Raw genomic sequence first — 17,071 nt, forward strand, 5'->3', positions numbered from 1 at the left:
ACAAACTCAAATTTAGTAGTCTTGATTCTAAACTTTGAAGTACAGCATTCCATATTGCCACTCCTTTACTTAGAAATGGGTTGATAAAGAATGAACATACTTGTAATAAGTGTGGATTTATATATAGGGTCTTCTTGTTTTTAAGGAAAGAATACATGTTATGACCAAGTCTGCCACATTGTACACAAAATATAGTAACTTTCAGTAAAAAAAAACCAAAAAACAAAAGAAACTCACTGCCTCACATCCCTAGGATATGAACCATTAGCAATACTGTTTATCATGTTGGGTATGAAACGAGTGCCACCCTAGGTCCCAGCATTCTATCTGACATTCTCCTTTAATCACATCTAGAAAGGAAAAATTCATGTGCATCTAAGACTTTACAATTGCTTTTCTGGCAAATAGTTAACCACCACATCTCAGTCACTACAGAGTCAGGCGCCTGCCAAGTTGTGACTTTTAATGCTTTTAAAAGTTAGGATCCCTACTTCTTGATCTGGCTGATATTTATACAAATATGTTCGGTTTATAAAAATTAATTGAGCTGATAACTTATAAGTAATTTTGTGTATGTATACTTCAGTAAGTATTTTTTAAAAGATAGAAAAAAAGAAAAGAAAAAGAAAAAAAGCAGGCCCCCTTCCCCTCTGCCATGCTGAGCAAGAAACTCTCTAGTCAGCATCATGAAAACTACTCAAGTATATTGCAATTATTTGACAAACATTTATGAATAGCTCCTATTCATTCATTCACTCATGAAACAAGTACTTATTAAGCAGTGGATAAAACAGACAAAAAGGTCTGCTCTTATGAAGTTTACAATACTAAATACCTGGGTTATAAGAGGCTCAGTCCCTGCCTGGAAGAACTCCTAAGTATGTATCCAAAAGAATTCTAAGCAGGGACTTGTACAGGCACTTGCATGCCAACGTTTACTGCAGCATTATTAATGTTAGCCAAAAGATAGAAACAACCCAAGGGTTCATCAACAGACAATGGATAAACAAAATGTGGTATAAACATACAATGGAATACTATTCAGCCATAAAAATGAAGTTCTGACACATGCTATAACATGGATGAACTTTGAAGACACGCTAAGTGAAAGAAGCCAGACACAAAAGGACAAATACTGGATGATTCCACTTATATGAGGCACCTAGAATAGGCAAATTCATAGACAGAAAGTAGATTAGAGGTTCCCAGGGGCTGGGTGGAGGAGGAATGGGGAGTTATTGCTTACTGGCTAGAGAGTTTCTGTTTATGGTAATACAAAAGTTTTGAAAATAGATAGCAGTGATGGTTGTACAACATTATGAATGCAATTAATAACAATTAATAACACAAAAATTAATAACACTTAAAAATTTATAACCATTAATAACACTTAAAATAGTTAAAATGGTAAATTTTACATTATGGAAAAAAGATAACAGGTTAAAAGAATGAAGGACTCATACATGCTGACAACATGGCTGAATCTTGAAAGCATTATGCTAAGTAAAAGAAGCCAGTCAAAAAAGACCCCATATTAGGGACTTCCCTGGCGGTCCAGTGGTTAAGACTCCGTGCTTCCACTCTAGGGAACCTGGGTTTGATCTCTGGTTGGGGAACTAGGATCCTGCATGCTGCGCAGGGCAGCCAAAAACAAAAAGAAAAGAAAAAGAAAAAAAGACCCCATATTGTATGATTCCATTTATGTGAAATGTCCAGAATAGGCAAATCTCTAAAGACACAAAATAGATTAAGAGTTGCTTAAGAACCTCTAAATAGGAAGATGGGGGTGATAGCTAAAAGGTATGAGTTTTTTTTTAATAAAGTGAAAGAATGTCACAATAAAGCAAGTCACATGACTTTTTTGGTTTCCCAAGAGGTATGAGATTTTTGAGGTGATGAAAATGTTCTAAAACTGACTCTGTTCATGGTTGAACATATCTGTGAACATACTAAAAACCAGTGGATTTTACTTTAAGTGGACTGTATGGTATGTGAGTTACATCTCAACAAAGCTGTTTTAAAAAAGTATCCAGCGAGAAAAGAAATGACATACTACAATTAGACTGATTCGACAACAATGGAAAGGAGGTGCCAGTGCAATATTGTCAATGTCCTGAGAGAATTTCACTGTCACCCTAGAGTTCTACACACAGCAGAACCAATTTTCAAGAGCAAGGGCATAGTAAAGATATTTTTAGGCAAAGATTTTACTGAAAGAATATTCTAGAAAATGAACTCGATTGAAGGTCTGAGATGCAAAAACAAATGATGAGCAAAGATATTGGCAAATATGTGGGCAAATCTAGACAAACACCAACTGTGAAGAAAATAATGTCTACTGTATGTGTATGTGGAGGAGGATGGAGAAGAAAGAGCCAGAACTAAAACCAGATAATAGCATATAATCTGGGAGGGGTGTGATCAGAGTTAAAGCATTCTAAGGTCCTTGTATCATTCAAGATGAAGGTAAAGATATTAGTTACCTTTAGACTTTAAGAAAAAAAATTAAAAATTTAAACTGAGAACATTATAAAGTTATTAATTCATTAAAAAATAATAAACCCATTATATGCTAGATGACATATTTTATGAAAAATAACTACATTTTCCAAACAAAAGAAAAACAGTAAGAAGGATGACACTGTTTTACATTTTACACTATATATGCATGTTAAAATAGGTACAATAACAGCTAAAACAACACACACAGAATGTGTAATTTCCAACCAAGAATGGGGGAAAACCACAATCAATCCAAAATAAGAGGGATGAGGGAAAGAATCAGAAAAAAGCAGATCATTTAGAAAGCTCAAAATAAGATACTGATATTTCAATTCATTTCTACTGTATCAACAATCACTACAAAAGTAAATAAACTAATTTTCCAGGTAAAAGTGAAAATCATCAGACAGGATTTAAAAATAAAATCTAGTTATATGCTATTGAAAAGAGGCATCTAAGGGATTTCCCTGGTGGTCCAGCGGTAAAGAATCTGCCTTCCAATGCAGGGGATGCAGGTTCGATCCCTGGTTGGGGAGCTAAGATCCCACATGCCATGGGGCAACAAAGCCCACACTGTGAGCCTCAAAGAGACAGCCTGCCCGAGTGCCACAAACTACAAAGCCCATGTGCTCTGGACCCTGTGCGCCACAACTACAGAGCCCACACACCCTGGAGCCCGCGCCACAACTAAAGAGAAGCCCGCGCACCACAACGAAGAGCCCGTGCTGCAACGAAAGATCCCACGTGCCGCAACTAAGACCTGATGCAGCCAAAAATATAAAAAGAAAATAGTTTTTTAAAAATAAATAAATAAAAGGGGCATCTAAGACATGAGGGCAAAAGAAGATTTTTCAAAAAACCAAAAGATGGTAATATACCAAGCAATATACTAGCCAATGTCAATATCAAATGAAATGACTAAAACAAAAAGCATTTCTAACAAAGGGCAACTCCATGATAAAGGTTTGATTCAGCAGGACAATATATGAAAACTATAATTGTGCATATACCTAATAATAGACTCAAAATATATAAAGTAAAATTTGACAGAACTTTAAAGGAAAACTAACAAATCTGCCTTCATAGTGGGAGATTTTCAACATACCTCCCTCTATAATTGATAAATGGGCAGCAACAACAATAAATCCATAAGGATAGAGAAAATTTCAATTCCAATAACCTTCATCCCCTCACACTACTTCAACAACTCACCCCATTGTCACTCTGAATCTTGTCATCACATTGAACCACCCCCTCCTGAAATCTTAAACTCCACTGCTACAATTTCTATTATTCCAGTTTTTAAACCCAATACATTTCCTGAATGTCACCAAGGCATCCTGAACCTCAGCTGCGTGTGCTCCCCATCTGCCCTGTTTTGTCTTCACCTTCTCCCTTTTCTCTCTAGACTTCCTGATCCATCGGCGGTCACTCTCTTGCCTCCTTGTCCCACCCTGGAGAAATTACCTATCACAAATTCGTGCTCCCTAAACTCATCTGGTCCTTCAGAACGGTGTCTCTAACCTCCTATTTCTATTACCACCGAAAGCTATTTCAAAATGTATACTCTCTCCTCAAACATAATATTCTATCTTCCCATCCTCATTCTCAGCAGAAGACCTTGCCTCCTACTTAAGTGAAACTTTGAGGAAAAAAAATCACTAAAACCACTGGCCAGGAATTCCCTCAATCATCTCCCTTACTAACCCACAAACGTATTGACATCAACACCCATGTCTCTTCCTGTTGAAAACAAATTCCTATGACTTTAACCCTGATCCCCAGTCTTATTTTGCTACCTCTCCTTTATACTCACATGGAACTCTGTGGATACTATCACAGGATTTATTCACACTGTACTTATCTTCTCTCCTACTACATTTAAAGACCTTCAAGGCTCAGCCTCTTACTAGATAGCTTACCTTAGCCAAGTTATGTAACTTTTCCAAGCCTCAGTTGTCTCATCTCTAAAATGGGAATATCATTTTCCATAAATTCTGGCTCTAGTCACGTGACTCTGGGTAATTATTTGACTTCTCTGTGCCTCAGCTTCCTCATCTCTAAAATGGGGATAAAAGTGTATACCACAGGGCTTCCCTGGTGGCGCAGTGGTTGGGAGTTGCCTGCCGATGTAGGGGACGCGGGTTCGTGCCCCAGTCCGGGAGGATCCCACGTGCTGTGGAGCGGCTGGGCCCGTGAGCCATGGCCGCTGAGCCTGCGCATCCGGAGCCTGTGCTCCGCGGTGGGAGAGGCCACAACAGTGAGAGGCCTGCATACCACAAAGAAAAAAAAAAAAGTGTATACCACATAAGGCTCGCAAGAGGTTCACGTGAGTTAAAACCACTTCTTATCTAGTGTGTGTTTTACACTTACAACACATTTCAGTTTGGCCTAGCCACATTCCCAGTGCTCACTTAGTCAAATGAAGTTAGTGGCTACTATACTGGTAGCACAAGTGTAGAAAATAGTAGGTGCTCAATAAATTTTTTTTTAGAATACTGATGTAAGAAAAGAACTTTCAGACCCTCAGAACTGGGAAAAAAATATTTTACATAGTCTAACATTTCTTTCTCTACATTTTAACATCTCTGAAAACAGAACTAATCCTAAAATCCATATCATGTGATAGCTTTAATGGCAGCATTCTATTGTAATGGTTCATAAGATAATGATGCATCTTAACACTAATGGCATCTTAGAGATGATGAAATACTGTGTATATAAAGTATACTAGTGCCTGGCATATAAGCCTCATATAATTTAACTATATGAGGCTTATAGTTAACTTATTCTAACTCATATTTGTATTTCTAATACTAGTTCAATGCCATTCATATTATGTGGTTAATAAATGTTCATTGAGTGAATTTCTAAAGGATGTAGCCTCAAACTTTGTACATCTAAAGCCAAACATATTATATTCCTTCCAAAACTACCTCCATTTCACAAATTCCCTTTTACGGTCAAAGGTACCATCATTCTGAGTCATGCTGCCTTAAAAACTTGGCTCTTCATCTCTTGACCCTTCCCTTAATCCAATATAGGTAGCAAGTCAATTCTTCCTTTACAATTTCCCCTAAAATTTGTCCTTTCAATTTTTCATTCCCCTTAGTCTAGGATAGTGATTCTCAAACTTTTTGGTCTTGGGACTCTTTACATTCTTAAAAATTAGAGGACCCCAAAGAGCTTTTGTTTATCTGGCTTATATCTGTTGATATTTACCATATAAGAAACTAAAACTCGGAAATTTTTAAATGTTTACTAACTCATTTAAAAAATAAGCCCAGGGCTTCCCTGGTGGCGCAGTGGTTGAGAGTCCGCCTGCCGATGCAAGGGACACGGGTTCGTGCCCCGGTCCGGGAGGATCCCACGTGCCGCAGAGCGGCTGGGCCCGTGAGCCATGGCCGCTGAGCCTGCGCGTCTGGAGCCTGTGCTCCGCAGCGGGAGAGGCCACAGCGGTGAGAGGCCTGCGTACTGCAAAAAATAAAAATAAAAATAAGCCCATCACATGCTAACAATAAATGAAATATTTTATGAAAAATAACTATATTTTCCCCAAAAATGACTTAGAGTGACACAGTTTTACATTTCTACAAATTTCTTTAATGTTTCTGACTTAATAGAATACAGCTGGATTCTCTGCTTCTGCATTAAATCCGCTACAATATGTTGTTCTGATTGAAGTACATGAAGAAAAGCCAGCCTCACACAGATATGTAGTTGGAGAAGAAAGTAATATTTTAATAGCCTTTTCAGAAAATCGCGGATATTAGTCTTTGATACTTCACTAAAACTTGGTAAGTGATAGCCTCTTAGGGAACAGCTGCAATGTGGAATCTGAAATCTTATCAATGAACCGTCTTTGTACTCTGTTCCATTAAAATTCATTGATATATCTTACACTTTGGATGGCTCTTTTACCCATGCATAATTTCATAATATCATACTTGATAATTTGGAAATCAGCTATACCAAGCTTCCAAATATTGACACATTTCATTATACAATATCTAAAAATCACATTCATTAATATTGCTACCATCCTCATCAGGAAAGTCTTTAAGTATTGGGAAGCTGTCAAGTTCACAGTGGCAGATACAAATTTTCCAAACTTGTAATTTTCGCTTAAAAGCTCAAATTTTATCACTGGCAAAAAACAGTGCCAGTTGTTTTCTTTGAAATGACCAGCTCACTTTGTTCATTTTCAAGAAAACATCTGCCAAATACCCAAGTCTGAATAACCACATTTTATATGTCAGTCACTCTTTGAAGTAAAAATGGTATTCTGTGAAAAAAGCAGCTGGTTTAGCTCACAACTCAATCACACAAGTGCTTTTCCTCAGGACAACTGTTGTACTTTAGTATGCAGAAGGGATTTATTTGTACTTCCCATTTCATCAAACATAATATTAAAGATGTGTCTCACAGGTTGAAGTTTAATATAATTAATGAAGTAATTTTTACTGCTTCATTTGGGACAGTATTAAGTGAAACTAGCATTTTTGTTTTTTACTGCAGTGAAGAACACAATGACCACTAGTACAGTCTGGCCCCACTGCCCTTATTTGTGCTAAGGCGCCAGCAGTTTTATCCACCATCAGTACAAATGTCAACACAGTGAAAATAGCTAATAACATCTTGATATTGCTATAAAGATAACTTGAACCACTGAGACCTCCTGAAAGGTTCTCAGGGAGCCTCAAGGGGTCCACAGAGCGTATCTGAGAACTGCTAGTTTAGGATGTCATCATCAAGTTAGTCTCCTAATTAGTTTTCCTGACTCTAGCCTCCATCATAATTCATAATGTTTGGCACTACTAGATACAGCTTCCTACAGTGTTGCTTTCAACATGTTCTGCCCCAAGTTTTTCAGTGATTTCCCCACTGGATATAGGATAAAGTTCAAATTCCTTACCATCACATTTAAAGACCTCTACAATTTTTCCTCACCCAACTTTTTCAGCCTTACCACCCACCACTGCTTGACACCAATTGTAATTAAGTCAATCTGATCTATTTAAGGTCTCTTGAAATACAATTTACACAGTTCACAACTTTGCTTGAAATATTCCTGTCATATCAAACACCAAATCTCAAATCCTACACAACCTTCACGGCCTAGCTCAATGCCTACATACTTTATGATGCTTTTTCTAATCACTCTGGTTTACAGTGTTCTTTCCTTCCTGGGAATATCACAGCAATTATTATCCTCGTGTTAACATATACTGTCTTTGATAATTTAACTTATACATTATTTAACTTTATCTGCTTTCCTTAGTCCCCCAACTGGATTATAAACCCCTGGAATATGGAAACTCTCTGCTAAACTTTGAATCTTCTACATTGCCTCGATCAATGCAATGAACACAGTCAATTTTTTAAAAATGAAATCAATGAATGAATTCCCTTTCCAGAAGCAAGAGGAATTCAGTTAGATGAATGGTTCACATGGTCTGTGAACTACTGATGGTCCTTGAAAGTCCTCCATGTGGACAGTAGATTGATTTCTTAGAGTTATTAACGTTTTCAATGGGAATAATTATGCTATTTTATCAAAATCAGCCCATTGGCATCTCATGAAAAGTAATCCTCTCCTCATTAATTCTGATGAGGTTTTCACAGTGTTAATCAAGAAACTGGAAACCATAAACAAGACCAAAAGACAACCCTCAGAATGGGAGAAAATATTTGCAAATGAAGCAACTGACAAAGGATTAATCTCCAAAATTTACAAGCAGCTCATGAAGCTCAATAACAAAAAAACAAACAACCCAATCCAAAAATGGGCAGAAGACCTAAATAGACGTTTCTCCAAAGAAGATATACAGATTGCCAACAAACACATGAAAGAATGCTCAACATCATTAATCATTAGAGAAATGCAAATCAAAACTACAATGAGATATCATCTCACACCGGTCAGAATGGCCATCATCAAAAAATCTACAAACAATAAATGCTGGAGAGAGTGTGGAGAAAAGGAAACACTCTTGCACTGCTGGTGGGAATGTGAACTGGTACAGCCACTATGGAGAACAGTATGGAGGTTCCTTAAAAAACTACAAATAGAACTACCACATGACCCAGCAATCCCACTACTGGGCATATACCCTGAGAAAACCATAATTCAAAAAGAGTCATGTACCAAAATATTCACTGCAGCCCGGAGATGGAAGCAACCTAAGTGTCCATCATCAGATGAATGGATAAAGGAGACGTGGCACATATATACAATGCAATATTACTCAGCCATAAAAAGAAACGAAATTGAGTTATTTTTAGTGAGGTGGATAGACCTAGAGTCTGTCATACAGAGTGAAGTAAATCAGAAAGAGAAAGACAAATACCGTATGCTAATACATATATATGGAATCTAAGGGGAAAAAATGTCATGAAGAACCTAGGGGTAAGATAGGAATAAAGACACAGACCTACTAGAGAATGGACTTGAGGATATGGGGAGGGGGAAGGGTAAGCTGTGACAAAGTGAGAGAGTGGCATGGACATATATACACTACCAAATGTAAAATAGATAGCTAGTGGGAAGCAGCCGCATAGCACAGGGAGATCAGCTAGGTGGTTTGTGACCACCTAGAGGAGTGGGATAGGGAGGGTGGGAGGGAGGGAGACGCAAGAGGGAAGAGATATGGGAACATATGTATATGTATAACTGATTCACTTTGTTATAAAGCAGAAACTAACACACCATTGTAAAGCAATTATACTCCAATAAAGATGTTAAAAAAAAAGAAAAAAGAAACTGTACAATAAGTGACTCCAAGGACCCTGTTGAAGTGGTTTAAAAGGGAAAAGGTGGCAATCATTGCTCTAGATCAGCAAAGAGACTCCAATGTGAACTCAATTCTATCTGTTACAATTATTTCCTTAAAAAAGATATAAAGCAAATGCTATAAAAATTTTATTTGTTAAACTGAGAGACAGGTGTAAAGATGTTTTTTATGTTACTCTTTATACTTTTCTATGTGTTTCATATATTTTAAAATAAGTAAGGAAAGTGGTGTGGCACTTTGAAGCACATATGGTGCATCGATATACAAGCGCGTACCATTTGATCGATGCATGATGCTGTCCAATTTTTACTTACCAGTGCATCATCTTGCAATGAAGCAAAAAAGAAGCCATAGAGTAAGTTAATTTGCTCCTTGTGATCAATGAAGTCAAACATTGCAACCAGCCAACGATAAAAAAGTACCTATTGAGAGACAAAATGCTTATCTTTAGAGAAATATAACTTGCAGAGAGCTTAATTTCCCCCTCAGGGCTGTTTTAGAAGCCTCTAGCACAAAGAAGGATAATAAATTTTATCTCTCAGTAAAAATTTCTGTTTGAACAGACTCCTTGCATCAAGCTACATTGTTCCAAAACTACAGGCTTTGCACAAAAGGCCACTGCCATTACTCCATAAGTGGCTCTTCCTTGCCAGCCCTTAAGTAGTTCTGAAGGACTTACCATCAAAGTGTTTAAAAAGATTACCTTGGTGCTACCAGAACACTTGCCAACACAAAGCCAAGAGACCGCCGTAACCACAGAATCTTCTGATATTAGAGTTGCTGGAATCATACACTTGAATATCCGAGTGTTTACAGCACTCCCTGGAAAGCAGACAAACTCTAAATCAAACTACATTTTGGGATCTTGACTGTTTCCTTACTATTATTAACTCTTAGTCCTAAAAAGTTCACTTCACATTGAAGGCAATAAAATAATATTCAATATCTCTTATCATCATTATAAAACATAGTTTGAAACAAAAATGTACCTTTAACTTTTAATATAAACTATAAAGCAAATTCTTTGGTTCTAATATTTTTATCTAACAAGGGAGGATGAGTACAGGATTTCTTCTTGGCATGATGAAAATGTTTGGAAATTAGATAGTGGTGATGGTTGCACAACTCTATGAATATGCTAAAAAAAAAAAAAACCTGAATTGTATGCTTCAAAAGGGTGAATTTTATGGTATGTGAATTACACCTCAAAAGAAGTCTTTTACTCCTAGGAAAATTTCAAGGACTTTTTAAAATGGCATAATAGATTCTGATTTATTTAAAGCTACTCTAAGATATCTTGCATGAGCTGCTACATTTAAGAATAAATAGATATATTTCTAGTCTCCATTCCCCCCCCAAAAGTGGGAAGGATAGCAGAATCAAACAACTATACTATTAGCTGGTAGTAATATCATTCTATATTGGTCCAATCTTTCCATCATACTCTCTTGGCTTCTATGCTATCCTCCCATCTGCTAATAGAAGTGAGTTTGCAAGTAGTTTTGTGTATACCCTATGTCAACTTCTGCTTATTAAGGCTTCAATAATTAAATATACATGTATATCATCAATTTCTTTTTGTATTTAAACATTGTTTTATTCGCATTATACAGTGGTGATCACAACCATTCACTGGAAAAAACAGTGTTCTCAACTTCTCATGCAAGTAGAAGCCTCAACAATATCTTGGATACATGTGTCTTTAACCACTGTTTTACAGGTATTATAGCGTGGTAATCACATCCATTCAGTATAACACTGTTCTCAATTTCTCCCACAAGTAGCATTCTTAGAAACATACAGGTCTTTAAACGCTGTCTTACATGCATTATAGCACGGTGATCACATCCATTCACCAAGATAACACTGTTCTTAACTTCGCCTGCAAGTAGCATTCTCAGAAACATCTTATACATCTTTTCTTTTCCTACTAGTGTAGACCTCTTATTTTTTTAATAAAAACTGTATATATTTAAGATGCACAACATGATGATATGATATAATCAGCCCTCCATATCCATATGGATATGGATAAGATGCACCTGTGGATTCAACCAACCACAGACAGAAAATATTCGTTTAAAAAAAATTCCAGAAAGTTCCAAAAAACAAAACTTGAATTAGCCACACAAGACAACTATTTACGTGGCATTTACATTGTATTTACAACTATTTACATAGTGTTTACATTGTATTAGGTATTATAAGTAATCTAGAGATGATTTAAAGTATATAGGAGGATGTGTGTAGGTTATATGCAAATATTACGCCATTTTATCAAGGGATTTGAGCATCCTAGGATTTTTGTATCCGCAGGGGGTCCTGGAACCAACACCCGGCAGATACTATATACCTATATATAATAAAATGACTACTACAGTCAAGTTAATTAACATTTTATCTCCTCACATAGTTACCATTCTTTGTGTGTGGTAAGAGCACATGAAATCTATTCTCTTGCAAATTTCCAGTATTCTATACAATATTACTAACTATAGTCATCATGTTGTACATCAGATCTCTAGATTTATATATCCTACATAACTTCAATATATCTCATCAATTCCTACCCCATCATTCTGTGGAGAAGAAAGGAAGCAGTGATGGCAGGTAATGAATCACAAGAATAAAAATCTCTGCTTTCCAGTCTCATGGTATCTTGTTTTTACTCCTCTCTTCTCCCCTACTCCCATCCCCCAACCCTTGTAAAGTTTACAACAGTCTGACCGCTAACACTTTACACATGTACCAAATTCAAAGGGAGAATTCAATATAGACTCTATTCTTACTTCCCAGTGACTTTTCAATTACTAAAGAGTCCAAAGTCCCTTTGTACCTAATTATGACATTTCTAGCACACCTGCCCCTCAATATGTATTTCAACTTAGCAAAAGAGCTACATATAAAGATCTGGTAGTGATGGTGGATATCACAGAAATAACTAAAAGGAGAAAAGCAATTAATGAGGCTACATATAATGTCACCAAATTCCAGCTCAACAGAAAAACGAAATTAGACTAGAAAGCCAGAGATTATTTTTTAAATTGTTACATACAAGTTTCTAACTCTGAGGCATGCATTTTGAAACATGCATGCATTTGCAATAAGACCTGGCAAACATCACAAAAACCTTCTAAACATTAATTTCTGAGATATCAAAAAAGAAAAGAGAAATTCCAAAATAGAAAACATCTGTACATTCTATACATGTTTTAAGGGGAGAAGGGATAGATAGAATTGTTCTCGATAAACACTAATCAGTTAAATATGAATTCCTAGAAATTTGTCAAAACCAATTTGAAACCACTTAGAAGAAGACCAATTTTATTAGGTCAAATTTAACTTTGTAGGAAAACAAAGAGAACTAATCAGGTAAAAATAGAGAACTAGGGACTTCCCTGGTGGCACAGTGGTTAAGAACCCGCCTGCCAATGCAGGGGACATGGGTTTGAGCCCCAGTCCAGGAAGATCCCACATGCTGTGGAGCAACGAAGCCCATGCACCACAACTACTGAGCCTGTGCTCTAGAGTCCATGAGCCACAACTACTGAGCCCGCGTGCCACAACTACTGAAGCCCATGCACCTAGAGCCCGTGCTCCGCAACAAGAGAAGCCACTGCAATGAGAAGCCCGTGCACTGCAACGAAGAGTAGCCCCCACTCGCCGCAACTAGAGAAAAGCCTGCACGCAGCAACAAAGACCCAACACAGACAAAAATAAATAAATAAAATTTTTTTAAAATATAGAGAACTAAAATTCCTGGAAGTCATATACTGAATTTGGCTAGTAATGTGTTGTCTCTCTCTCTCAGACACACACACACACACACACACACACACACACCTGCAAACATGATAGGGTATGCACAAAGGAACCCAATATGCAAGGGCTAGAAAATGGTATATAAAGTATTCAATTTTGATAGGTGTCTTAATTTAAAAAAAAAAAGGAGAAAACCCAGTAGCAGTGTGGTGCAGCATAAACACTAGAAGGGGAGTTAGGAGATCTGAGTTCCCCAGTTCTAGCTCTGAGATTAAGCAAGTCTCTTTAACCACTCTGGGCTTCAGTTTCCTCACCTTTAAAATGAGAATGTTCAAGGGCTAAAATACTCTCTAAGTCTAAATTTGGGTGAGGGTAGGTAAAAAGGTTCTTCTCAAGTAAAAAGAATAATGGACAGATATTATTTCTTTCTAAGAATCTCCCCCCACTGCCATTACAAATGAACTTAGAACAGAAAAGGAAGCATTGGCACAAAAGAAAAAGCATCTTGACTATTAAGGCCACAGAGACTGGAATGGAGACAGTATCAACAGGGACTTGCCATAGATAAGTGAACCTAAAGGCAATAAAATAGACCAAGTGATCTCTTAATGTGCCTTCTGGCAACACTATTTAAATTATTATCTATCCTTCCTAAGAGAAATACTAAAAATGGCTCCCATGTATTTGGTGACAAGAATTCATTTTATTGGGGCTTCCCTGGTGGCGCAGTGGTTGAGAGTCCGCCTGATGCAGGGGACGTGGGTTTGTGCCCCGGTCCGGGAGGATCCCACATGCCGCGGAGCGGCTGGGCCCGTGAGCCATGGCCGCTGAGCCTGTGCATCCGGAGCCTGTAGCTCCGCAACGGAAGAGGCCACAACAGTGAGAGGCCCATTTTATTTGTAAAGATATGTGATAACTAGCCATTTTCAGCATATGCACATAGAAACTTTTAGTTCATAAGGTAGTCTGAACACAAGAAAGGCCCATCTTATTGATATAATCTTATCAGATTGGTTTTATGAAGAGAATAGGAAAATATATAGTTCTTTAACTGCAGCTGATTCCAATCAACAATCTAATTCAAAGTCTGAAAGGCAAAACAAATAGCAAACTGAAAAATTTATCCCCTTGACATACCAAATTTGCCACTGAGTGCCACATTTAATAGAATGTCGATTCCTTCTGGAGCTAAGCCATTCTTCCATGCCACATTTTCCACAGTTTTCAAGTGTTTCTCCAAGGTTTTATCTTTACTCTGTGAAGTTTTAATGGAACCTGGAAGAGGAACAGTATTAAATAGTGAGGATTTTAAAACTCTCTCACTCCTCAGCCTCAACAGTTACAAATTAGGATTCTTCAAAGGAATAGCTTTACGTAAAAGATGTCTTCCTAAAAACCCTTCAAAGCCTTTAAAACCCTTGAATACTTCACAGCAAAGCAGGAAAACTGAATCCTGCCCTGGCTTCTCTGCTCTAAACTAACTAAAAGCACTGAACTTAGACTAAGCTGTTTCAAAAACTAGGGCAGTGGTTCCCAAACTTTGCTGCACATTGGAATCACCTAAGGAGCCATTAAAAAATCCCAATGCCTAGCTTGTATCCCATACCAATAAAATCAGAAAGTCTAAGAGTGGATGCCAGGTACCAGTGGGTTTTAAAGATTCTCGGGAAATCCCAATGTGTAACAGTTTGGAAACCACTCTGCCAGGAACATGCTTTGTTGCTATATCCCTAGTACCTAGCATATTGATACGTAGTAAGTGCTCAATAAATGTCCATTAAATAAACAAAAATCACAAATGAGCAAAAATATGCTTTCCTTTAAAAATCCTTAAGAAAAAAAGTCTGAATATTTTTAAAGGAATAGGACTTAACATAAGGAAAACAATCTGTCTTACCTTTCTCAAAGTATGTCAGTGCTATTTGCAGAGCGCCTTCTGCTTGATCATCAGCACGTTCATAATCTTCCACTGGATTGTTTTGTCCATGTTTCGAGATGCTCTTTGAGTCACTTAGGTCCTCTGTTACTTTCCAGGCTGAGAGTGTAGTCTGATAGCTATTACTACCTTGTGAAGTCCTCTTTCGTGCCTGAGAGTTCTTAACTTTCCGTTGAAGTGACATTACTACACGTGTTCTATACAGAAACAAGTGTCAAGTTACCATTAACCAGCCAAACTGTCCCTCCCTTTTTACTCCACAAAGACAGGGATCACACATGCCTGTATTCCCACATTTAGTACAGAGGACCTAGCATACAAGTACACAATAAAAAAACTGACAGCAATCCAGGCAACAAAAGCTATAGGTTAACTTTCTCAAAAAGCCCTTGACCTAAATAGGAACAGAAATGACTCTCCAAGGTAACATTCACTAGCCGGCCTTGTGAGGGGAAAAAAACAGTAAGAGTACAGGCAACATAACAAATTCTCTTAAAAGGGCTATATCACATAAGTGAGTCCAAAACTAATCCATCTCATGAACTCAATGTTACTTTCTCCGCTCCTATTTTTCTCCACCCTGCCTTGATTTTGCTTTTAATCTTTAATACTGCCTGCTTTGTCAGTGCTAAGTTAAAGACAAACTGGTGGCCAAACTAAGGATTCTCAGAACAGAAACATGCCCCGATAATTCACTTATTCAATAAATAATTACTGAGCATCATCTACAATATATGCCACGCACAATTCTACTCACCAGGGATAAAATAACAAAACAGTCAAGGTCTGTGCTCTCATGAAACTTATGGGGGTGGAGTGAAGAGGAGCTGTGAGAGTCAATAAATAAGTAAATAATAGTGAACATAATATACAGTGATGTCATAGAAAAGAGGTGGGGGTGAGAAGCTACTTTGGAATAAGTGTTCAGAGAATGCCTCTCTGATGTGAACTGTAAGCTGAGATTTGAATGCCAGGAGGAACCAACCATGTTAAGAGCTGGTGGAAGGGTATTTCATGGAGAGGAAAGAACAAGATATGCTAAGACCTTAAAGCAAGAGCTCTGTGTGTTAAAGAAACAGCAACAACACCAGTAAGAGGCGAGGGTCGGTGGGGGCAGTAGCATGAAAGAGGTACAGAGTAGTAGGAGACGAAGTCAAAAAGGCAGACAGCGACTGCTATATTGGGGCTTGTAAGCCAGAACAAGGAATTTGGTTTTTAAGTGTCATAGGCAACTATGGGGGAAGGGAAGACTGTTACAGAGGGGAGTGATACCATCTGATTTATGTTTTAAGATCATTTTAGCTGCAGTACGAAGAATAGAATGTTAGGGGTGCAGGAGTGGAAATAGACAATTAAAAGGGTCTAGCAAAAGTCCAGAAGAGATATGACTGCAATCTGAACCTGGCCTAAGGTGTAAATGGTAGGAAAGGTAGAAAATGATGGTATTTGTGAAATGTTTTGGAAGGAGACTGGGCAAGGCCGTAATAAAGGAATTAGATGTAGGGAAAAAGAAAGAGAGGAAGCCAGAATGACTTCTAAGTTTTGGGCTTCAAATAGGAAAAACTAAGGGAATGGTCGTAATGACACTCAACCCCACCTCCCTAGAACAGATGAGGCTGGAGCAGAAGAGCAATATGCATGTCTAACCCACCGAGAGGTTCCAGGTTCCGAGTTGTTTTTTAGGGTCCTACGAAAGAAGGGCGGGCGAGCAGCTTCTGGCCCTTTCCAGTGGAACCGTCCCATCGCTCCCCAAGGACCCCCTTTCACAGCCTGCCCCAGCAAGGACCGAACTTGGCCGCGACAACTGACCCATTGGGCAGATTCCCGTTCTGGGGGAAAACCCGACACCTTGTAGGACAGTCTTACTCAGAAGTCAGGAGATTGATTCCCTTCGGCCTCGGGGCTCCCACTTTGCCCGGTGTTTAAAAGCACCTCACCTAAAATACTCCTCAGTCCCAAAGCCTCTGGAGTCCAAACGTCACCTCCCGGATTCAAATGAGCGGGCTCCGCCCCGCGCATGCGCTTCCGAGGCGACACAGGGGGCTTCAGGGCGGAGCCGCGCGCTCTGCTGAAGCCT

General features: G+C 38.2%; 1 protein-coding gene across 6 annotated transcripts in view; it reads right to left on the reverse strand.

Moving 5' to 3' along the window:
• CENPI (centromere protein I) overlaps nt 1-17,071 on the reverse strand; it is a 61,262-nt gene that overhangs the window by 31,159 nt on the left and 13,032 nt on the right. Inside the window, exons 1-6 of one of the 6 annotated variants that reach the window (XM_067724220.1) lie at nt 16,932-16,981; nt 15,752-15,821; nt 14,956-15,191; nt 14,196-14,333; nt 10,000-10,118; nt 9,611-9,718 (exon numbers count right to left, since the gene is read on the reverse strand). In XM_067724220.1, the coding sequence (XP_067580321.1) occupies nt 9,611-9,718; nt 10,000-10,118; nt 14,196-14,333; nt 14,956-15,178 (588 nt within the window). In that variant the 5' untranslated portion in view covers nt 15,179-15,191; nt 15,752-15,821; nt 16,932-16,981. Of the gene's footprint in view, nt 1-9,610; nt 9,719-9,999; nt 10,119-14,195; nt 14,334-14,955; nt 15,192-15,751; nt 15,822-16,645; nt 16,761-16,803; nt 17,019-17,071 lie in introns of those variants that run through there. The other 5 variants (XM_067724218.1, XM_067724219.1, XM_067724222.1 and 2 more) reach the window with 5 other exon arrangements.

The sequence above is a fragment of the Pseudorca crassidens genome, chromosome X, assembly GCF_039906515.1.
Source record: "Pseudorca crassidens isolate mPseCra1 chromosome X, mPseCra1.hap1, whole genome shotgun sequence".
Lineage (NCBI taxonomy): Eukaryota > Metazoa > Chordata > Mammalia > Artiodactyla > Delphinidae > Pseudorca > Pseudorca crassidens.